The sequence below is a fragment of the Nothobranchius furzeri genome, chromosome 4 (genome assembly GCF_043380555.1).
Source record: "Nothobranchius furzeri strain GRZ-AD chromosome 4, NfurGRZ-RIMD1, whole genome shotgun sequence".
NCBI lineage: Eukaryota > Metazoa > Chordata > Actinopteri > Cyprinodontiformes > Nothobranchiidae > Nothobranchius > Nothobranchius furzeri.
In genome coordinates, this window is record NC_091744.1 from 80,949,961 (window position 1) to 80,973,745 (window position 23,785).

At 45.1% G+C, this 23,785-nt stretch overlaps 1 protein-coding gene across 4 annotated transcripts in view; it reads left to right on the forward strand.

The window, feature by feature from the left end:
- The window catches only part of cbfb (core-binding factor subunit beta), a 27,445-nt gene extending 3,928 nt beyond the window's left edge, over positions 1 to 23,517 (forward strand). Inside the window, exons 3-7 of one of the 4 annotated variants that reach the window (XM_054734288.2) lie at positions 958 to 1,074; positions 9,766 to 9,882; positions 10,019 to 10,114; positions 14,001 to 14,061; positions 23,231 to 23,517. In XM_054734288.2, the coding sequence (XP_054590263.1) occupies positions 958 to 1,074; positions 9,766 to 9,882; positions 10,019 to 10,114; positions 14,001 to 14,030 (360 nt within the window). In that variant the 3' untranslated portion in view covers positions 14,031 to 14,061; positions 23,231 to 23,517. The remainder of the gene's footprint in view (positions 1 to 957; positions 1,075 to 9,765; positions 9,883 to 10,018; positions 10,115 to 14,000; positions 14,062 to 23,230) is intronic. The other 3 variants (XM_054734289.2, XM_054734286.2, XM_054734287.2) reach the window with 3 other exon arrangements.
- Positions 23,518 to 23,785: the final 268 nt, after the last annotated feature.

The following is a 23,785-nucleotide window of genomic DNA, read 5'->3' on the forward strand; positions in this document are numbered from 1 at the left end:
GGTGCTTTATAAAACGTGACCTCTGACCTTTATGTGTCATACATATTTTAAATAAAATAATCAGTTGGAAAAAAATGAATGTGTCTTATTGCTAAACCTTGTCCACCACGAGGTTTACGCTCTGCTTCTCGTATGTTTATTAGGAATCGTTATGAAACATCAGGATAATCCTGAACACGGTAACGATCAGCAGGGCTGATGAGTGATGTTACTGTCGCTTTAAGAGACGGGTTTGTGGAAGTGAAACTGGAGCTGGGCTCAGGGCAGACCCCTCAAGTGGGAAGTGAGCACGTTGGAGCCTCGCCTCTCCCAGAGCGCCCCAGGGCAGCTGTGGCTACATCGTAGCCTGGTGCCTATCTCCAGCGGTCAATGGGCAAGCAGGTGGGGTACAACCTGGACAGAGAGCCAGTCCATCGCAGGTCTTCACTAACGGTGGTTTTAAAAAGAAAAGAATTGACGTTGAAAGTCCACTTGGTGTTCTTGTTAAATCCTGTTCTGTAGTGGCAGAGCTGTGGAAGAGAGAAAACGGGAAAAGAGAAAAGTGAAGCTCAGCTCCAGAGCCGATATCCCCCTCCCTCTCCCCCATGGGAAAACCCCGGATGTCTAAAATAGTTGACAACAGATCCTGGGTCAGTCAGAAGTGCTACGAAAACCGCAACTTTGATGACGACGTGATCACGTTTTTTGAAATCGCAATTTTGGTCTAAAACAATCGATCGTTCAGCCCCAGTTGCTGGTTCCATAAACACACCAAAAAAAAAAAAAAGGCAATAAAAACATCCCATTTTCGTTCCTGGTCCATGAACTCATCGTTTGTTAATTTCAGGTTGTGCTCTTGGATGTACGAGGCTCAGAAATCCGTACTGGCCCTGAGGTTCAAAATCGGTGTGTCTAATTTTCCCTTCATCACAGTTAAGGTAATAAACTTTAGTGTTTCTTCTCGTCTTCCATCTGCAGGCCTTCGTAGCGACGGGAACCAACCTATCACTCCAGTTTTTCCCAGCGAATCTCCACGGAGACCAGAGGCAGGTTCCCACCAGGGATTATGTTGACTTTGAGCGAGAGACAGGGAAGGTAGGTGGCATTTGTCTCTGTTGGGTCTTCAGTCTAATTTACCAACAACAAACAAACATTTCTGTAGCTTCCGATAACAAGAACGTAAAGCTTCCTCAGACACAACTTCACCAGCTGCTCGGTCACGAGCACCGCTGGATTTGGTTGAAAGTTCTCATCCTGCTTCAGGAAAACAGAAAAGCTAAAAACCGAAATGCCTTTTTAGGTTCACTTCCTGCTTTTTTTATAAGAAAGAAAATGGCTTTAAGTCTCCAGAACAGGTGGAGTTCTGTGTTCATCAGCTGCCCGAGTAGTTATTTCATCCTTATCCCGCCCTGGGATTCTGGTCGTGGCGGAAGGCCTAGCTATTGTCTTTAGAGATCTTCCATGTAGCTTCACAACCTCTGGTTCCTTTGCTTCCTTTGAACTGCAGCCGATTAACCCTTTGATGCATAACGGTCACTACAGTGGACAGGTACTCAAAATTGTTATTTATTTGTTTTTGCTATTAAGCACAGCGGTTGAAGACTTAATTGCATTTGAGCCCCTCCGTTTGGACTTCAGTAAGCCAAGCCAACATATTTCATGCTCAGAATGCACACTGTCCACTGAGGTGGACATGTAATAAATTATTTGTAATCATAAAATTTTACAAAAAATATTTGTTGAAATTTGTTTCATTCACACCTAAAGACGAATAAAAAAATAAAAATAAAAAATCATGGTTAAAGATTTCATAATTCATGCATCAAAGGGTTAAAGTCAAACTCATTTTATTGTGCTGTGGTTTGTCATCCACCGGGTCCAAACAGTTTGTTCCTTCAGGAGTTTGGTGACTTTTTATCCTCCACCCTGAAGCTGTCCAGACTGGTGAACAGCCAGGAGCTTCTCCAGCCTCATGGACTCTTTCAGCTTTACTCAGCTTACACACACCAGGGGGCTTGTTGGGAGGAGGAGGTGCACCATGTGAAAAACTAATAGTTATCAATGACATAACACTCAGTAGAATGAAATGACATAAAACGTCATGCTTAGTCTAGTTAGTTCTTTTGTTTGAGCCCAATGAAAGTTGTGTTTAATGCTAGCCGTTTGTGTCTTCGCTGGTTTCTGTTTTCCTCCACACCGCCAAAATCAGCACATGGTGGGTCGGTAAGAAACTTCTGATCTGCCTCCGTCTGCTCTGTTGCCTCCTACACATGAGCTGCGCGTACTGACTGTTAAATAAAGGTTGCGCAACACAACAAATCGACGACAAAATGTGTTGCCAACGCATTTCTTCATTGACTTTTATCGATTTTATCGATTAATTGTTGCAGCCCTACTACACAATCATGGGGAAGACTGCTGACTTGACAGCTGTCCAAAAGATGACCATTGACACCTCGCACAAGGAGGGCAAGACACAAAAAGTCATTGCAAAAGAGGCTGGCTGTTCAGAGTTCTGTGTCCATGCACATTAGTAGAGAGGTGAAGGGAAGAACACGATGTGGTAGGAAAACATGCACAAGCATCGGAGACAACCACACCCTGGAGAGGATTATGACCAGCACCTGCACCTAGACCTTGTTTTTACCACGGGTTTAAAAGTTTGACAGCGTTTTTCACATTTATACTTCAGATCTTCATTCTTCTACTTGTCAGTTTCTCCATGTCCATTTCCTTCATCTAAAGCAGGGTTAGTCAACTCCCTTCCCAGGGGACTGGTATCCAGCATGTTTTAGTTGTTTCCCTGCTTCAACACGCTTAGTTCACCTGTTCAGTAGCTCACTAGAGGCCTGTTAGAGTCAGATTCAGAAGGATTTTTTTGCCGTATGTGTGAGAAATCACAACATTAGGAAATAGCTGCGGTACTTGGTGCAAAACAAGGTAAAAACAAGAGATGAGCAAATATAGGAAGTAAGAATATAATCTGGATTAAACAATATTATAAGTGGCAGAGAAACGGCTTTTATATACAAGACGGTGTAGGTCTGATAAGAGCGCAACAGTTCAGGTGCAAACACCTGCTGGTTGAAATCAGGTGTGTTGAAGCAGGGTAACAATTAAAACATGCTGGATTCTGGCCCAGGGCTGCGCAGTGGTGCAGTGGTTAGAGCTGTTGCCTTGCAGCAAGAAGGTCCTGGGTTCGCTTCCCGGCCTGGGGTCTTTCTGCATGGAGTTTGCATGTTCTCCCTGTGCATGCGTGGGTTCTCTCCGGGTACTCCGGCTTCCTCCCACAGTCCAAAAACATGACTGTTGGGTTAATTGGTCTGTCTAAATTGTCGTTAGGTGTGTGTGTGTGTGTGTGTGTGTGATTGTCCTGTGTGTCTCTGTGTTGCCCTGCCATGGACTGGCTCTCTGTCCAGGGCGTACCCTGCCTGATTGCCCATTGACCGCTGGAGATAGGCACCAGCCCCCCCACAACCCTATGTGGACAAGCGGGTTCAGAAAATGGATGGATGGATTCTGGCCCTTGTGGAAGGGAGTTGACTACCTCTGACCTAAAGGATCTTCTGACATCCTTTAACTCTGATCTAAAAAAAAAAGTCAGAGACTCTCTTGGTCAGCTTGCTTCTCACACCAAACCCTCCGTCAGGAATCTTGGCGTGACGTTTGACCCAGCTCTCACTCTGGATTCTCATGTCAGTTCTCTTGTTGGCTCTTCCTTCTTCCATCTCAGGAACGTTGCTAAGCTGAGTCCCATTCTGTCCTGCTCTGAACTTGAGACAGTTCTCCACACCTTCATCTCCTCACGCTTAGACTACTGTAACTCTCTTTTCACGTGTCTGAGCAGAACCTCCCTGAACCGTCTACAGGTGGTTCAGAATGCCTGTGCTCGGCTTCTGACCAAGTCCTCCAAACACACCCACATCACCCCGCTTCTCCTCCAGCTTCACTGGCTGCCAGTCAACTTCAGGGTTCATTTCAAGATCCTGGTTCTGGTTTATAGGGCCTTACATGGACAAGCACCATCTTACATTGGTGATCTTCTCAGTCCCTACACCCCCAGCAGGTCCCCGAGGTCCAGTGATCAAAGCCTACTGGTTGTGCAGCACACCAGGCTAAAGGTCAAAGGTGACAGATCATTTGCTGCTGTGGCCCCCAGACTCTGGAACTCTCTCCCCCTGAGCCTGAGATCAGTGGACTCAGTGGTCTCCTTTAATCTCACCTGTTCAGGTTTGGTGGGACCTCCTCTTCATCCTCACTAGTTTCTTTTCATGTTGCAGTTTGTCAGTTTTGCCTTCTTTGTGTCCCGTGAGAACTTTTTCAGCTTTTCTTGTTTTGATCCTACGGTTTGGTCTCGGGTTATAAAGTCAGTCAGAAGCAATGATGGTGTCTGGGGCGTGGCCAAGCCAGCTTGATGATATGGTGCCTTTTTGGAGATCTAAACGAGGTTTCAGATGTCTAGGGATCAGGTTCACTCCCCAAATGACACAGTTTTATCAGGTAAACCATAAACACTTTTAGAAATGAGCTGACGAGATGGGAAGTGCTGCCGTCGTCCTCCATGGGTCGAGTAGAGGCCATAAAAGTGAATTTACTTCCCAGACTTTTATTCCTCTTTCGCTCTCTTCCAGTCTGGATCCCAACATCGACCTTTCACGTTCTGGATAAGTTCATTTCCAGATTTATTTGGCAGAGTAAGAGCGAGACTCAAAACGCTGACTCTTGGTAAAGGTCAAGGAGGTCTTGGTCTCCTCAGTCTAAAACTCTACATCTGGGCCACACAGCTAACAGCAGTGGCAGCTTGGATTACTGCGGACATTGAATCGGGATGGGTAATGATGGTGTTAGTGTTTTTGAACCAGCAGTTCCACGCTGTGCAGATTTGTGAGAACCTGGATTTTCCCCCTTTACACTTGAAGCTGAACCAAACCCAGAAGATGTCCCTCAGAACTCCACATGGGTCAGCAGGATGATGCAGAGTTTGCACGCCAGGCCTGAACATTTCAAGGAGTTTCTCATATTTATTTAAATTTTCAGGCATTTAGCACAATTTCATCACATCTGAAATGCAAACATCCTAAAAATCCTCGTGTTTCTACTTCACATCACTATCATCGTAAATCTGTTAGCTAAAGCTCTGAAGCCCAGCCGGTGTCCAGCACTACAACTGATCCAGATTTGTTGTGGGCGGGGCCACAAATGCTGCAGGTAGCAAAAGGGGCGTAGTGAATTCACCTTTAACCAAAAGATTTAACTTAAATATTTAGATTTTAAACCTAAAGTTGAGATTGGGCTTTAACGTTTGGGAGAGCCGAGATCCCGTCAGACAGAAGCATGCTGGTTTGTTGCAGAAGACCTTGTGCAGGAACAATTCCTTCACTTGCATGAGCAGCTGATGTCCGTCTCTTCCTGAACAACAATGTTTGTCTGCCTCAGAAACAAATCCGGCGTGTTTAGTGCAGCTTGTTTCTGACTGAAGTCTAAACAGATTAAGGAGCCGAGAGGTTCTCCGAGTGGTTCTGCTGGCAGGATGAAGCTCAGAGTTCAGCAGAGAGGAGCTGCCATCTCTGTGTCTGCTGTAATTGTCTCCCCTGGTGTGTGTGTGTGTGTGTGTGTGTGTCACGTCCACGGACACAGGCCAGCTGAAATGAACGTCTGTTGGCGGCTCATTAAAGATGCATACTGAGGAATCGATGGACCTCTCTGCCCCAAGGCCAGAGGACTAATCGTACTCTGTTAATTATTTAAGTCAAGTGTCCTGGTGGCTGGCAGGTGTGTGTGTGTGTGTGTGTGTGTGTGTGTGTGTGTGTGTGTGTGTGTGTGTGTGTGTGTGTGTGTGTGTTGGTAAGAGATCTTCTCCTTCTGTCACCTGGGAGCTGCTCACAGAGGCATGACGTTTTAATGAGGCCAGGAGGCGTCGGCGTGGAGACGTTTGAACAAGTGGAGCCGAGCTCCTCTCTGGTTCTTCGCGACTTTGTTCGTTCAGATCAGTGAGAAAAAAGCTTCAAGCTTCTGCCACCAGAAATCCTAAAATGCGGATTCCTGAGAGGCGGCAGCAAGAGATGCTGATAATTGTGCAGATTTTATTCAGAGCTGCTGTATCAGGTTCTGGATCCCACCGGACCTCCATGTAGAACCACGCTGTCAGGCGTGGTGTTTGTTAGGCACTTTTCTTCTTAATTAGCATCGCATCACACACACACACACACACACACACACACACACACACACACACACACACACACACACACACACACACACACACAGTTTGCAGAATTGTATTTGTAACAAAACAATAAATGAATTAAGCCTAAATAAGTTATTTAATTATCAAAATAACAAATTAAATTGTGTTAAATTGCTGGAATGGTTCAATAAAAAGACAAAACAAATAAATCCTAATCACTAATAATCTTATTAAGTCAGATTATTAACAAAAAGCCAATCTGAGACGAGTCAGAAAGAGAATTCAACAAAAAGGATTTGAACAGTTTTAAGCAGCTTGTTTGGACCCATCAGCGTTGAAGTCTGGCCCGGTTTGGGGTCTGTGTTGGATTTTGGTACGGCTCAGAGAACCAGCTGGTTCTGGTTCTGGTTCTGGTTCTGTGTATCCAATCCCACCCTGGCAGCACATCCAGGTCGTTTGTGGGTTGAGTCAGTCCTGGTTCTGGTTCTGAGTGATTAAAGCCTAATTGGTTCCAGCTGTGGAGGAGAGTTAGGTGTGTGTGTGTGTGTGTGTGTGTGTGTGTGTGTGTGTGTGTGTAACATAAAACTGCTCCAGAATGCAGAAATATTTGATTAATATTTAAACCCCAAACTGTAAATTTGGCTGTTTTCATCAGAAGTGAAGGAATAATAAATGAGTTTGCTACGTTTCCAGGTGAGGCGTCCTGCTGACAGAACAGCAGCGGTGAAACTGGGATGGAAACATGTCAGCAGAAGCTTTTAGCGTTTGCATCATTTCAGATTATCTCCAAAACTTGAATTTGACCAAATTCCTGACGGCACGGCCGATCTGGTAGGAAAGAAAACCCACAAAGGTCATCGGAATAATTTCAAACAAACAAAAGAAAATATAAATAAAACATTATTGAAAATTGTATAATAATCAGAAGATAACTGATAACACACACACACACACACACACACGCACGCACGCACGCACGCACACACACACACACACACAGAATCAAATTACCTGCTCCAAGCCTTGAATCAGTCACCACACCCATAATGCATTGTCCCGCCTGCTGTCCGCTGTTCGTTCTCTCGTGTTTCAACATTCTGCTTTCAGTGTGTGTGTGTGTGTGTGTGTGTGTGTGTGTGTGCGTGCGTGTGCACACATGCGTGTGTGTATTTTCGCGAGGACAGAACGAAGACCCCTTATTTAGTCAGATTTATGTTGGATTGGCCGTTGCAATTTGAATAAAGAGAAAGGCTTCGGTTGGGAACGTCGGGAACGCCACCCTGGGAAAGATAATTACCCTGTTTGTTCAGAGCCTCTAATTTTCATACAGCTTGTGATCCTCCAGCTGACAGACAGGAAACATGAGACGACTCCTGACTCTAAACATTGTTCACCTCTTCAAAATAAAAGCATGAAGGCAGCTTTATTTATCTAGAGGCCGCTGGCTTCCTGGTTTTTGTCGAGCTGACTCGGAGTTTTGGGCATTTGTCGGACAGATTCACGTTTAGGCTTCGGCTGCAACGCAGCACCGCCTTCTCAATCGTCTCAGAGCCACATTCTCACAGACAAGTTCTTGATCTTAGTTGTTTTAATATAAGTGTGGAACCGGTTCTGTACCAGTCCACAACCGATCCAGGACCGGTCTAAAGCTGACCTGGAGCTAGTCGGGCGCTGCTCTCTGTTGAATCTGAACATGAGACAACTTTAAGAGGAGTTTGAGACCAAACTGCAAACAAACTGAAACATAACAAAGATTATTTAAGGTTAAAACACAAAATGTTTTAAAATGAATTCAAAGCAGAATTTAGACGAGTTCAGCAGTTTCCCTTATTGCGCGTGTGTGTGTGTGTGTGTGTGTGTGTGTGTGTTCAGTCATGAACAGAAGGCTGCTAATAAATTAGATTTTCTTCAGGTTTTTGCAGTTTGTCTTTGACCCCTCAGACCTGCATTCCAGTAATTAGTCAGGGCCTGAATGTGTCTAATTCAGTCTCAGGTGCCTTATTGTAAAATGTCATCAGTTTTAACCTGACTGGAGTTAAACAACACGGAGAAACGCCTCCTCGCTGTGAGAAAAACCAGATAAGCTGTAATAAAGAAGCTTTAGTGTTCATTTAGTTCTTGTCTGCTGGATCCAGATTTTTTTTTATTAAACTTCATTTTTTGGGGGGAACTTTATCGTTCCACCTAGTCAGGTTCCACATGGAGGAGTGTGAAGGCTGTGGGGCAACCCACCCCCGGTGTGGAAGGACATTTTCACAGGTACTGGTGGAAAAGCGTAAGGAAAGAGCCGTAAGGGCAGGACAGTGTTTATGGTTCATGTTCTGTGGTTCTTTGTCATCGAGAGAGTAAGAGGAGCTTGTTTCTACCTTTGCTGACGTGTTTCGACGTCTACTGCCACCTTCGTCAGAACTATCGACCAAATAAATTTCACATGTTTTAAAAAGAAGAAAAAAATCCCATTTTTGTGGCTTTGGATGACGCTGAACTTGTGGATGATCCACAACAACGTGATTCACAGGCAGACGGCTGAAAACACGACGAGTCACGGGAACACCGATGATGTCCGAGTCTGTTATCAGGGCGGGCGACAGACACGGTCCCCCAGGTTAAGAAATGTGATGTGGTCATTATGATCAGTCACTCGACACCGTGGAAGGGGAGTCTTTGTACCAAACAGGTAGATTATTCCAAGGCTAACCCCAACAAAATCATTAAAACCTTGCAATTTCTGACCAGGAGACAACATAAGACTAAAGCTCTCTTCTCTTAGTTCCAATTTACATCTAGCTGCTGAATTTTGCACTAGCTGCAGACGCAGGGGGGGAGAGAGAGAGATCCCCCCCCCACCCACCCCACCCCCCACCCCTCCCCAGAGGAAGTCTGTGGTCAGGCCGTTTCTACATATTTTCCTCTCTCTCTCCCACACACACTCCAGATGTAGAAGCCATTTTTCTCTCACACAGGGAAGCATTCAGGGGGATAAACAGAAGAAACTGTGGTCTCTTGGGCTGCGGTCTCCCCTGCAGCCCCAATGCATTCTGGGTAGCTGTGGTAAAGGAGGTCCTATCAGAGGCTGTCCAAAAATAGCCGGAGCAGAAATGCAGGAGCACGACTTTCCTCCACTAAAATTCTCTTAGGAGAGGATCTGTCTGATAGCCACCACACACGCACGCACACACACACACACACACACACACACACACACACACACACACACACACACACACACGCATGCACGCACGCACAAGAAGTTGTGTCTCTGTCATAGACAAAACAACTCAGGGTCAAAATGTTCTTCACTTTTATTTCCGTCTGATGGTAACAAACTGTGGAAAATGGAGCTTGATGTTCTCAGGAGCAAGAGTCCAAAGAGCTTCAAGCTGCATAGAGGCCTGCAGCTAGAGGTTACGTCTCTGAGGTGGACCGTCCATGTTCAAATGTCTCATGGTCATCATTTAGCCTGTTTTCTGTCCCACGTCCATTCTCTAGCGTCTCGCTGCAGGACGGAGGATTTTGGTTTCTCTACGTTTGATTCGGCCCGATGTTCTCGTTCCACCTGCCTGGTGTCACATGTTCTGCATGTGTCTCTGTCCACTCAGGTGTATTTGAAGGCTCCCATGATTCTGAATGGAGTGTGTGTGGTCTGGAGAGGCTGGATCGACCTGCAGAGGCTGGATGGGATGGGATACCTGGAGTACGATGATGAGCGGGCACAGGTACAAACTCCCTCAGACCTTATCTCCACGCTTTCAGTATTCTTGTAAAACACACACAATGTGTGTGTGTGTGTGTGTGTGTGTGTGTGTGTGTGTGTGTGTGTGTGTGTGTGTGTGTGTGTGTGTGTGTGTGCAGCATGAGGATGCTTTGGCCCAGGCAGCGTTTGAAGAGGCCCGGCGCAGAACCAGAGACTTTGAGGACAGAGACCGATCACACAGAGAGGATTTAGAGGTGAGGGGGCGTGGCCTAAACTCTTCAGATCCATAAATAAACGTGGATCCTACATGCTGAGTCCTTCCCGTTCAGAGTAAAACCTGGAAGATGTGCATGGCGATACGGACGTGGACAAAATAGTTGGTACCCTTCGGTCAGCGGTCACAGAACTAAGTGAAATCTGACAAAAGTAATAAAAATAAAAATTCTATGAATGTAACCAGTGAAAGTCAGACGTTAGTGTTCAAACGCGCTTCAACGGAATAATTTTAAAACATGAACTCATGGAACAGGCCTGGACAAACATGAGGGTAACCCCAACTTAATACTTTGTCGCACAACCTTTTGAGGAAATCACTGCAGTCAAACCATTCCTGTCCATGAGACTTCTGCAGCAGGTATTTTGGCCCAGTCCTCATGAGAAAAGAGCTCCAGTTGTTTCAGGTTGTCCAGAAGACATGTAGTGACATGAAGTCAGGGCTCACAGAAGGCTACTTTAGAGCAGTCTGATGTTTTCCTCTGAGCCAGTCTTGGGTGTTAGCTGTGGGTTGTTGTCCTGTTGCCAGACCCGTGACCTGCCGCTGACACCAAGCTTTCTGGCACCGGCCAGCACCTTTCTCTCTAGATTTCCTTGATAGTCTTCAGATTTCACCGTACCCTGCACAGATTCAGGACACCCTGTGGTAGATGCAGCAAAGCAGCCCAGAACATAACGCAGCCTCCTCCGTGTTCATCAGTAGAGACGGTGTTCTTTTCTTCATATGCTTCCTTTTGTCCTCTTTGAACATAGAGCTGATGTGCCGTCTTTGACACATCTGTCCACAGGACACTCTCCCAGAGGCTTGGTGGCTTGTCCACATGTAGTTTGGCATATCTGGCTATAGTCTGGCTTTTTTATGATTTGTTTTCAATGATGGTGTCCTTCTTGGTCGTCTCCCATGTCTCCACTTTGGCTCAAACGACAAATGGTGGGATCTGACACTGATGTTCCGTGAGCTTGAAGTTCACCTAGGAGTTTTTCTGGGCTCATCTGGATTATCACTTCTCTTTGATTTGTCAGTAATGTTCCTCCTGCGGCCACGTCCAGGGAGGTTGGCTGCAGTCCCATGGATCAGAAATTTCTGAATAACACGAGCAGCTGTAGTCACAGGATCATCTAGCTGCTTGGAGGTGGTCTTACGTCCTGTACCTTTAACATGCTTGTCTAGAATGTTCTTTCTAATCTCCTGAGAAGACTCTCCTTGGCTTCCTCTGGTCCACGTTGGGTGTGGTAACCACCGTGTCACCAGACAGCACAGTGACTAGCTGGAGCTCACCGACTGATACAAGGCTTGTATCACCTTGAATGAACATGTCTCTGTCACATTACCGTATTTTCCGGACTATAAGTCGCACTTTTTTTCATAGTCAGGCTGGTCCGGCGACTTATATACCAAAGTGACTTATATACCAAATTATGTATACCGCGCCGCTGCGGGCCGGCTCCGGACCAGGAATGAGCTCCCCTGCCCCGCCATCACCTGCTGGAGACCGTGGCGCGCTGCTGCGTACCGCTGATGCAACAGCTGGTTGTTTATTCTGTTATTGTTACCGGTACTTGTCTTGCAATGTGAAATGCTTGGTCTCAGATTTTGTAAGAAAAATAATAAAATTTCACCCCAAAATGCGACTTATTTATGTTTTTTTCTTCTTCATTATAAATTTTATGGCTGGTGCGACTTATACTCCGGAAAATACGGTACTTAGTCTTGTCTAGGGGAACCATCATTTTTATCCAGACCTGTTCCATGACTTATCTTATTCCGTTGAAGCATGGTTGAAAAACAATGTCGGACTTTCACTGGTTGCATGTTATGGATAGTTTTTATCAGACTGGAGTTGTTTCTGGGACCACCATGGGTTTTTCTTTCACTGACCGAAGGGTACCAACTATTTTGTCCACATCTGTATTTAGCTTAACATCCAGGATCTCACCGGGACGCCACTGTTGGTGACGAAAAACAAATCACAAGAAAAAAGTGGGTCCGGCTGTCCTCCATCCTCCTCCCACCATCACTCTGGAACAGGACACCAGGATAACTCAGGATTATTTCCTTTCCCAACATTCCCAAGTGTTTCCACATCTTCTGTTATTTTGTCACCAACAGTCTCGCTGAGATTCTGACTGCAGCTTTAATTCAGTTTAATACGAACACAGAAGCTTTGGTAACACTTTACAATAAGCAGGGTGTCCGCGGGTCCTTAAAAAGTCTTAAATTTTCTTTTCCAAATTTAAGGCCTTGAAAATCCTTAAAAATGACAAATAATCCTTAAATACAGTTTCCAAAGGTCTTAAATTACCAAAGACCCAATAAACAAGATTCTTTTATTTCTATAAAATTTTCGTGAATTTCTAGTTGGTGTTAAGCATTTCTTGTGTACGATGTTGGCGTAAGCGGAACCGTGCACGTTCAGTTGGTTGTGAAAGGGGGCTACTTTTAGATGAGCACGTTAGCTGGTTAAGCTAGTGGGAGCTTCCGCCATGGGGAAGTGCAAGTTTAATGGTAACCGGATGGCTAATCCCACGTTTGCGACGTGGTTAGCATCGGTTCCAGGCAATAGCTGGAAATTATAGCTTAAATTAAATTAAAAATATAGCTTAAATTTGGTCAAAGTGGCCTTAAAAAAGGTCTTAAAAAGTCTTAAATTTGGCTCCCTTCAACCTTTATATACCCTGATAAGGGTCCCTGTATTAACGTTACTTAATGCTTTATTAAGCATTAATAAACACAGGATTCCTTTATTAACATTCCCAAAAAGCAGTACTTTGCAACAGTTTCCTATTTTTAAATCATTTTCTTGAGCCAGTATGTGCTATATTTATCCCTTACAGGGTTAATGAAAGGCCACCCAGCCATCGTCACCCCTGTGGACAGAATATTCCACTCTGGTCAGAAAAGTGGAGCTGACACAACTGGTTCTGCTAAAGCGAGCCAGAACTGCCGGGTCTCCCTCTGTGTCAGTAGCACTTTGCCTGCCTGCTCTACAGATTATTAGAGCATATCTAAAGTCCCTACAACTGCATTACTTAATATTAACATTAATATGAAGCTGTTAACACTTTATTAGTTTATTAACGCGTAATAAAGCACTAAGTAATGGTAATAAGATAAATCCAGCTCTTAGCTTGCCTAACCCTAACCCTAACCAGCTCAGTGGCCTAGTAGAGTGTTCCCCTGTGACGGGAAGATCGGGGTTCGAATCCCGGTCGGGTCAGACTAAAGACCTGAACAACAGGACCCAACGCCTCCCTGCTTGACACTCAGCTTTAAGGGGTTGGATTGGGGGGGGCTCCAACACAGCCACTGCTGCAGCTCACTGCTCCCCATGGGGAGGGGCCAGTTGTGGAGAACAAAGAAGTTTTGTAATAAGGGGACCCTGTTTGTAAAGTGCTACCAAAGCTTTAGATCACATTTCTTCTGAACCTCAGACTTTTATGGCGTGAGATGTTTTTAGATTCTGCTCCAGACTTCTCCTCGCTCTGCTCAGCGGGTGGTGTGACGTGTGCTTGTGTGCTTTGTTCTATAAAGCGTAGTTGGAGTGTAAATTCTAGGTTTAGTGCATGATCAGTTTGATGAACTCAGATTTGATTTGATGAATATTTGAATGACTGAATCGGTTTTGTCGGGTGTCCTGAAAGCCTCAGAGGGGAAAGTAGTTCAATCAGCTCTGATGCGCTCAATAACATTAACAGCAGCTGATTATTTGTCCAAACAGACGGGTTTCAAATGCTTTTCTGTGATTTGATGCCGCAGATTGTTTAGTTGCGAGCCCAGAGCGATGAAACAAACTAACTTTCCCACAAGGCTTTGGGGGCGGAGCATCCTTCGCTCAGTTGAATGAAACCAAATTGTTTATTTTTTAGGACCCTGTGGTTTCTAAAATCTGGGACTGATGACACACAGCCAGCCAGCAGAAAGAACAGGGTCTGTGTCCTTCACTTCTCACCATCTATCACCCTGTCATGCACTAAACCACCTCCTGTGTGCATGCGTGCGTGCATGTGTGTGTGTGTGTGTGTGTGTGTGTGTGTGTGTGTGTTCGCGCGCGCGTGTGTATTTCCTCTCTTTGTCTGTCGATGGTGCAAGAAGCTGTGTTTTTGCACTTTTTGCCTTTCTGCTTGTTTGTGAAGTGCATGCACATGCGATGTTTAAATGTGAAAATGTTTTATCATTTGACAAAAGCATCAGGAGATGAGCCTGTTTCCATGGTTACGGTGCATAAACACATGAGGAAAAGTCCTCCAGGACAGCCTTTTAAAGCTGCAGCAGCAAATCTGGAAAGCAAATGAGCTTCAAACTTTTTTCATGCCTCTTAACAACGTTCTAACATAGTTTAGCTATAAATATAGTGTGGAGAACGGAAAAAAGGATAAAGTGGTTCTCTCACATTTGGCTAAAAACCTCCACCAACAACATACTTCGGACCAAAAGCAGCCTTTGGACCATCCGGTTGTCGGGACGACCGCCGTGAGCACGTTTGTGTTGTTGCAGCTTTACGTCATCATCCTATCAAACGTGAAATCCAAACCACATCCAGAAGATGAAGAATCCGTTCATGACGACGGCAAATGAAACTAAACGATTCATTATTTTATTTTTAGCATCAATAAAAAAAACTGGAGTAATAAACTCTCCAAACTCACGAGACCAGTTCCTACAGAGAGAAAGAGAAGAGGGCGAGCTGTCAGCTGAAGGTCATCTTTCATCCGACTGATCTCATGCCCCCCCCCCCCCCCCCCCCCACACACACACACACACACACACCGTCTCTTTCTTTGGATCGATAAAAGTCCCGCTCTAATCTCTAAATCTGCTTAAATCTGCTCTGGGCTGGCGGACGGTGTGGTTCCACGCATCGGTGCTTTTCAGAAAATACTTCAGCTCCAAATGAAAAACTTTATTACAAAAATTTGTTCAGGTAGCTTTTATTTTATCCTCCCTTCTGGATGACATCACTTCCTCTCTTGTGAACACTAAACTGCATGTATGAAAAAGCAGAACAAGATGGTAGAATGAAAGGAAAACACAGAGGCAACACTCATTTCTACTTCCAAGCATCCTAAAAAATTTGTTTTTCTCCCCCACTGAGTTCCTGTTTGGACTTCCAGGCTCGCGTAGAAGCTGCTCTCTGCTTTTGTAGCAGCTCATGTTTACATGTGATTGACAAAAATTTAATAGAAATAATGCCTCCTTACCGTGGTGGAGGGTTTTGAGTGTCCCAATGATCCAAGGGGCGACGTTGTCTCTGGTAGGGTCACCCATGGCAAACAGGTCCTAGGTGGGGGATCAGACAGAGTCAGCCCATAGATCCCTTATGAAGACAAACATTAATGGAAACAGATGTTCCCTCACCCAGACATGGGTCACCGAGGGATGGGCCAGACACGGAGGACGATTTTCACCACACCACACCAGTGTGTGTGACAACTATTGGACTTTAATCTTTTAATCTGACTTTAGAGAGCGCTCCTTCTGGTGACTCCCTCATTCTTCTGGGGTACTTTCACGCTCACGAGGACATTGAGACCTGAAGAGATGTGGTTGGGAGGAAAGGCCCCCCTGATCTGAATCCAAGTGGTGTTTTGTTATCTGACTAGTCATGGATTGTCCTTAATGAACACCATGTTCAGACATAAAGGTGTCCATATGTGCTCTTGGCACCAGGACACCTTGGGCACTGATGAAGACAGGGGAGGAGCTTTCACCTGAGCACTAACTGGAGGTGAGTTGGCTTTGATGGTGGGGGAGGACGCTGGGAACATCTGGCACAGTCTCCTGTCAGAAAAAGTTTCAATTCCCACCTCCGACAGAACTTCCAAAGCATTCCGGGGGAGGCGGGGGTCATCGAGTCCAAGTGGGCCTGTTCCGTGCTTCTATTTCTGAGGCGGCTGACCAGAGCTGCAGCTGCAGTGTCGTCGGTGCCTGTCATGGTGGCAATCCCTGAACCTCCTGGTGGACACCTCCTGCTAGAGATGCGGTCAAGCTGAAGAAAGTGTCACACCCAGAAATGTCCAGACCTATCAGGTCTTTTTGGGCCATGGGACTCCAGAGGCAGCTGATGGGTACCGGCAGTCCAAGTGGAATGTGGCTCAGGTGATCACGGAGGCAAAAACCCGGGCGTGGGATGAGTTGGTTGAGACACGTGTGAGTTTTTAGTGATATCCTGCAGTTCTGAGGTCTCTCTCTGGGTGTGACTGAGGCGTTTTGCTGAATAGCTTCATAGGCTTCTGAGTTCCCCCCTCCATCTGTGTGGCTTGATGGCTGCTGATCCACTCATCTGTTTGTGACCCACAGAAACCCTCAGGAGGAAAGACCAGGCTACTGGTTTAATACCATTTAGTTTCGTAGCTGTGAAAAAGCTTTAAAGTTTAGAAAAACAATATTTTTCCTATAAAACCTTTTTTTTTATAAACGTGTTGCCAAATATGAATAAAGAGTAAAGATATGAAATAACCATACCCAAAGGTTCTGGTACCTGAAAGCTAAAAGTAATGAGCTCTTTTGTTCTGAAATCAGTTAAAGGATCCGGGTTTTGTCTGAAACGACACAAACGCTCAGCAGCAAAACCTTCGGATGCTCACCAATCATAAACAGTTTGCATTTTTAATCCCAAAGTCCCGACGTTTAACTCAGAAGACTTTTCATCTAAAATCAGACGTTCCAATTATCCAAGGTCAGAAGGTGCCTGTCAGCATGATGGATGGAGGAGCGATGAATCCAGATAACATCTGAACTCTAAAGGAAATCTCTCTCGTGCAGGATTTCAGCAGAGAGACGGTGAATGATGAGTCAGCCCTGAAAGCATTAATATGTCATTAGCATTGATCGCTAACAGCCCCCCCCCCCCCCCCCCCGCCCCAGTTCGCAAACCAGTTCAAACCTGCAGGAGCAGCAAATCTGTTCCAAGTGCTTACACACACGCACGCACCACGCATGCACACACACACACACACTCCTGGGCTGTATTGAGTTGTGGTTTAGCAGCCTCTGGCAACCCTCCAGGCATCCATTTGTCTCCGGGTCGATACAGAACGCTCTCCAGCCTCGATGATTAGCATCAGCCACGCCCAGACCCACCAAACTGATCAGGACCTTCTCAAACACGAGTCCAAACTAGATAAATTGCATTAATTGCAGAAATGCTGTTTGAATGCTGGATGCTGAATAGCAGAGCTGAAGCTGAAACTAAGTGAAAGTGTCAAACTGAGCTGAATGTATTTAAAGATTTAGAAGCAAAGTACAAGAAGAAGTATAATAAAGCCCAATAAGTACGCATGGAGACAAATGTTCTAACCAGCAGAAAACTGAAGTCTCTGAACATGAAGAAACTAGACAGCTGAAATGTTTAAACACCTTGTATTAGAGCAGGACTAGTTCAAAGTGCGTCTTCCAGTTAAAGTATCTTTCCGAGTATTTCTTTTATCCGAAGGCGCCATCTAGTGGCTGACAAGCATATCACACAAAAAGTCTGTCGCTCTGCTTTTTAAGATGGCGACTTCACGTTTCTGTTCATAAATGTGCTTCTGCAGCGACAAACAGCTAAAACACGTTGTTTACGAGTATTATTCTCATGTCTTGTTGTGTTCTCGTGTATTTATATTTTAGAGACTTACCTGTCCGTGAAAAGTTCATCAACTCTGCATCAACTGAGGTATTCCTTACATTTGAAGCAAATAAGCGATAGTCTAACGCTATTGGTTAGTTCTGGTTAGCGCTCAGTTCCCTATTGCCCGGAGCTCTGCAGGGCGGGAGCGTGCTTGGCGAGAATTTTTAAAAAAGCACACTTATTGCTTATATTATACTGTATACTATATTACATTGTACATGATAAGATAATCACTTTTACGGATTTCTGAAAAATCGTACATCATTTCTGAAAGAGGAAAACTCAGGAAAGCTGCTTTAAACACATGTTGAATTGTTTACAGCATTCAACTATAGTGATCCTGTGTCTTTAGAAAATAAAGTAGTGTGCCGCCGTCGCCCATGGTGAACACCAGCAGGTTTTAGGAATCGGCACCAATAAGATGCATTCAGTGGCATCGCCTTTTACACGGTGGTACATTTCCCAGGAATGTTGGATCCAGACCAACTAAAAAGTCTCCATCAGACTAACGGATCAGATTGAGCAGCTTTAGTATAAATAAATGTAAATGTCTCCAGAGTTTCAGCCACAGTACAGATGCATGAAAACAAGGTGAAAAGATGGTTCTTACTGAACCCTGGGGAACGTCATCAAATAATGTAATAAAGACCAAAAAGTTATGGCTGCATGACGTGGATCTTCTCTGGGGAGGGAAAGGCCGTTTGTCACATTTAATTTGAGATAGAATTAAAGATCATCAGGCTAAGAAAGGATGCATATCACTCGGTTTTCTTTTAACACCTCTTCTGACGTCCGTAGACTGCTGCTGGTGTTGGGACCAACAAGGACGACTCGTGTTCCCCGCAGCGCCGCTTTCATCTCAAATCATGTGACTGTAATTCAACCACACGAATATTTAAAAGCAGCAGTTTTTATTAAACAACGGAGGAGCCAGTCTAGCTGTACAGAGTCAAAACGGTGGCATGACACACCGTGTGTGTGTGTGTGCGCGCGCAGTGTGTGCACGTGTGCTTCTATTATGGTGAGTCACTGAGATGACACACACTACATTCCACTTGGACTAAATAACCCCTTCACTATCTCAGTCTGGGTGTTTGTCTGCTCTCAGCTTCACCTCCTGCTGCACCTCTTCACCTCCGTCACCCGGGGTGGGGCTAAATCCTCTCAGCTATCACTCGAGTGTAAACACAGAACCACAAGTATTCCTCATGGCAGCCAAGGTTCAAATCTGGCATCACAAACACACACCCTCTGCAGCTCCACGTGGATAATTCTTTTAAGGATTTCTCATGATGACCTAATGTCTCTCTCTCTCTCTCTCTCTCTCTCTCTCTCTCTCTCTCTCTCTCTCTCTCTCTCTCTCTCTCTCTCTCTCTCTCTCTCTCTCTCTCTCTCTCTCTCTCTCTCTCTCTCTCTCTCTCTCTCTCTCTCTGCGTGTGCATGTGTGTGAGTGAGAGAGAGAGAGACAGTCTGCATGTCTGCTGGGTTGTGTCTGCATGTCCGTTTGACACATTCTTTTACTAAAATACCAACATCAGTAAAACAGCATCAAAGCTCTCTGGCCCCCTCTGGTGGTGATTTGACGAAGGTATTTTATTTCTTTAATAAACAGAAAAGCAAGCTCTTATTTTTAAACTCAAAGCTTATATTACCCGTATAGAAAACATGAAAAGGGTCTTTTTAGAAGTTTGTACAGCTATTATTACACACATTCTTTAATGTCTGTTATCTTGTCCAAAAAGTAGCTTTTAATGCAAAACAAAGTTCTTTAACCAGAAGACATTTGTCCTTTTGGGGTTAGTTTCCTGACAGAGACGACATATGAACAAAATAACGCACATTACTAGGGATGTGTATTGGTGAAAATCTGGCGATCCGATACGTATCACGATACAGGGGAGACGATACGATATATTGTGATGTGTTGCGATACATTTAGTGAAACAATATTAGCAAATTTTAGACAGAATTTATTGTAGAAAAATTCAATAAACAGTCCAAACTGATACGTAACATGTGAGGTACCTGAACCATAACAGAGGGGTTTACATTTCAGTGGTGGAAACAAACCCATTGCACACTGCTGTCAACTAGTGGTCGACGTTTGAATTGCACCAAAAGAAAGAAAATACACAAATGTTTCCATGTAAATTCTTTCAAAACTGCAATACATGGCTTTTGAACATTGATATAAAATTGCAGGAAAGAATATTGCGATATATTGCCTTACCGATATTTTCTTAGAGCCCAACAAATTACACATAAAATGCATTAAAGCTCAAAATGATACATGAGAAAAAAAACTTATAATCTGTAAAAAAAAACAAAAAAACAAAGCAGACCAGTTTTAATGTTTGTAATAAACCTCAACACACCATGGGAAACTTAATGCACGTGTCTTAAGCCTAATTTATCCGTCTGCGCAGCGCCATTATCCATCCTTGCAAGCCTGCTGGATAGTCCTCGCAAGGATGGACGGAGTCGAGCTCTCTTTTCTAAACAGCCGTCCATCCAGACGAAGAACACAAGCTTGTGATTGATCAGGACGCCGATGTCGTCTACATCGCCACCATTGCTCTCTCAAAAACACAAAGAGAGCCGAGGATATCTAGCGGCACACACTGAGCAGCTTGAAGAACACCTCATTGGGGGGGAACGACTCTAAATAATGAACGTTTTATTCCCCCCGCAACTGGAGGAGTGAAAAAGCAAGCGTTTTATTGGTGGACGGGAATGATGGGAAACATGGGTTTAGAGGTGGCGAGCGCATCAAGAGGTGGAGGAGGATGAGGGACAAAATCTGTCTGTGTTAAAAAGTTTCTGAAATACAGAAAAACGCAATATAACCACACTATCTCGGACCGGATCCATGACAGGATGCCACAGAAGAGCGCTACGCCCTCTGGTGACCTGGAGGGGAGTTGCTGTGTAACACTCCCCAGGAGGCGGAGAAGTCTGAGGGCGAAACATCTCCGTCTGTGCGCGTCTCTCCCTGGTGGAGCTGATGGAGACGTGGAAATTAGGCTTTACTGTGGCGAGGCGTGGAGATGAACCACGTCGTGAGAATTCAAAGGCGTAAAAGTAGGAGATGCGTGTTTTAGTGTTTATACTAAACAATTTGAAGATGAAGAAATGTTTTTATATTTAATTATTGGAAAAGTAAATAATAAGAAGATTTTTTTGTGTTGTTATTTAAAATAATAATCTTAAATCAGATAAGGGTAGATTGCCTTCTCCAGGTCAGAGATAGGAGGATTGGTGTTGTGTCTGCAGTGATGCGGGCGTTGTACCGATCTGTCGTTTTGAAGAGAAAGCTGAGTCAGCAGGCCTTACCTTACTTTGCTCATCTGGACTCAGCCGAATATAAATTTTTACTGTTGTGTAAGTGTGTGTGTGTGTGTGTGTTTGCATATGTCTGTTAATGTGTTTTAAACTGTTACGGGAATTTGGGGTCATTTTGTAAAGCACTTTGTTTGAAAAGCGCTTTATAAAGAAAATCTGATTAAAATCTGAAGGTGAAGCTCTCGATTTACCAGTCGATCTACGTTTCTACCCTCACCTATGGTCACGAGCTTTGGGTAGTGACCGAAAGAACGAGATCACGGGTACAAGCGGTCAAATGAGTTTTCTCCGCAGGGTGGCTGGGCTCTCCCTTAAGCTGGGCGGCCACTGTGCGACTTTTTCACTCGTAGCACTCAGCTTCAGCTCAAACTGTACGACTTCCTGGCAGGGCAGATCTCACGAGCCATGTGCTCACACTGTACGTCTGGTAGCAACACGTCAGACCTAAAAAATATGCTAAAATAGCCGTTTTTACACAACACGTCAGACCTTTTGGTCTTGTTTTGCCTGTTGTCCTTCGGGAGTGCTGTAGGAGGACACACAGGGATTTATGGGGGTTGGATGAGGAAAACGAAATTAAGAAAGTAAATCTGTGTTTTGTGATCAGTTTAATTTGACTTGAACACGACAAACACGCTTTCTTGACAATCCTTGTCACTGTGTGTAAAAAAAAAAGTTTAGAAATAAAATGAACAACGTGTGTTATTAGGGAAATAGCGGGTGAGCGGTGTTGATGCAGGATTGCGCATGCGCCGTGAGCGGTTCTGGTACTTTTTGGGTTGCAGCCGCTTGCTGCGCCACTTCAACTCTCACGAGGAACGAGCAAAATATTAAACACTTCAGAAGTCCGTGCGAGCTCACGATTGCTGATCGGTAGCTGGTCACGTGGTGTTAATTGCCTCTCTTAACCCCCTGTACATTACACGACACTCAGCGCAAAACTCGCCCCGATCTTGTGGATTCTCGCACGAGTGGAAAATCGGCTCAAAAAAGGGAAAAAGTCGCACAGCGTACGCCCGACTTTAGAGGAGCTCCAGACCGTCCTCTCCCCGGCCACCTCCACCAGCTCCTCCGGCAGGACCCCAAGGCGTTCCCAGACCAGATTGGAGATGTAACCTCTCCAACATGTCCTGGGTCGACCCGGGGGCCTCCTGCCGGCAGGACATGCCCGAAACACCTCCCCGGGGAGGCGTCCAGGAGGCATCCTGACCAGATGCCCAAACCACCTCAACTGGCTCCTTTCGATCCGGAGGAGCAGCGGTTCTACTCCGAGTCCCTCCCGAATGTCCGAGCTCCTCACCCTATCTCTAAGGCTGAGCCCGGCCACCCTACGGAGGAAACTCATTTCGGCCGCTTGTATCCGCGATCTCGTTCTTTCGGTCATTACCCAAAGCTCATGACCAGAGGTGAGGATTGGGACATAGATGGACCGGTAAATCGAGAGCCTGGCTTTCTGGCTCAGCTCCTTCTTCACCACGACAGATCGGCTCAGCGTCCGCATCACTGCAGACGCCGAACCAATCCGCCTGTCGATCTCCCGATCCCTCCTACCCTCACTCGTGAACAAGACCCAGAGATACTTAAACTCCTCCACTTGAGGTAGGACCTCTCCCCCGACCCGGAGTTGGCAAGCCGCCCTTTTCCGGTCGAGAACCATGGTCTCAGATTTGGAGGTGCTGATCCTCTCATAAGTTTGCAGGTGGAATGTGAAAAAGTGATCATTTAGGATCATTTTGATCTGTATGCATTAAAAGCAGTGAAAGAAGAAGAAACTTTGAGCTCAAACTGAACATAATTTTTTTATGATTCTTCACTTAGGGCGTTTTATGCTCTAACGCTTTATGTGGAGCTTGTTTGTCACGTGAGGCAAATGTAAAATATTGTGAAGAATTCATCCTGAGCTCCTCTGCTGGATTTTCAGCCGATTCTCTTTCTGAAGCTTTTTGTTTGTTTCTCCACACAAACTGATAAATTCACACTTTTGTAAACGGTCAACAAAACGGTAGGAAGTCAGATTTCTTCTGATTTCTTAAAACTCTGAAACTTAATGCGTTTTTCCCCTTTCGTCCCTTTCTTTCGGTTTCCCTCTGTCCTCTCCTCGCTCCCTTCTTCCTCCTTCATCCCTCCATCCCGGTCTCTCCCCAGTCCAGACGACAGCAGGACCCCAGCCCTGGCTCAAACATGGCCAACGCTGACGTGGAACACAAGATGCGCTGACGGAGGAGGAAGACGAGGCTAGCCGTCTGCACTCGTTCAACACAATCGGCTCAAAGGAAACTTCAGCGGTTCATTTATAAAAGTTTGACCAAGTTATTTCTACATGCCAAATATTTTTTTACAATTTGAATGTAAGAAAAAAAAACTTTAAGAACTAAATTAAAGTAAAAAGAAGGTTTTGAAAAAAATAAATAAAAACAAAGAACTGAGGAAAATGTACGTGAATATATTTAAATGTGGGAGAAACCCAGTGGAAGAACATTAGTCAGATGTATTGATTCATGTTTATTCATTTAGGTTTGAAAGAAACCGACCCAAAAAAAGGTTCTGGTTCAAAACTAATGTAGACTGATACGAAGGAGGAGGAGCAGAGGAAAGGGATTCTAGTGGCTCGGGGTCGCAGCCGGTTCACCTGCGGAGTGACGTGTGGATGGTTGTGTCACAGTGCCTCACGTCTGCTCACACGGCTGTGTGAACGTCCAC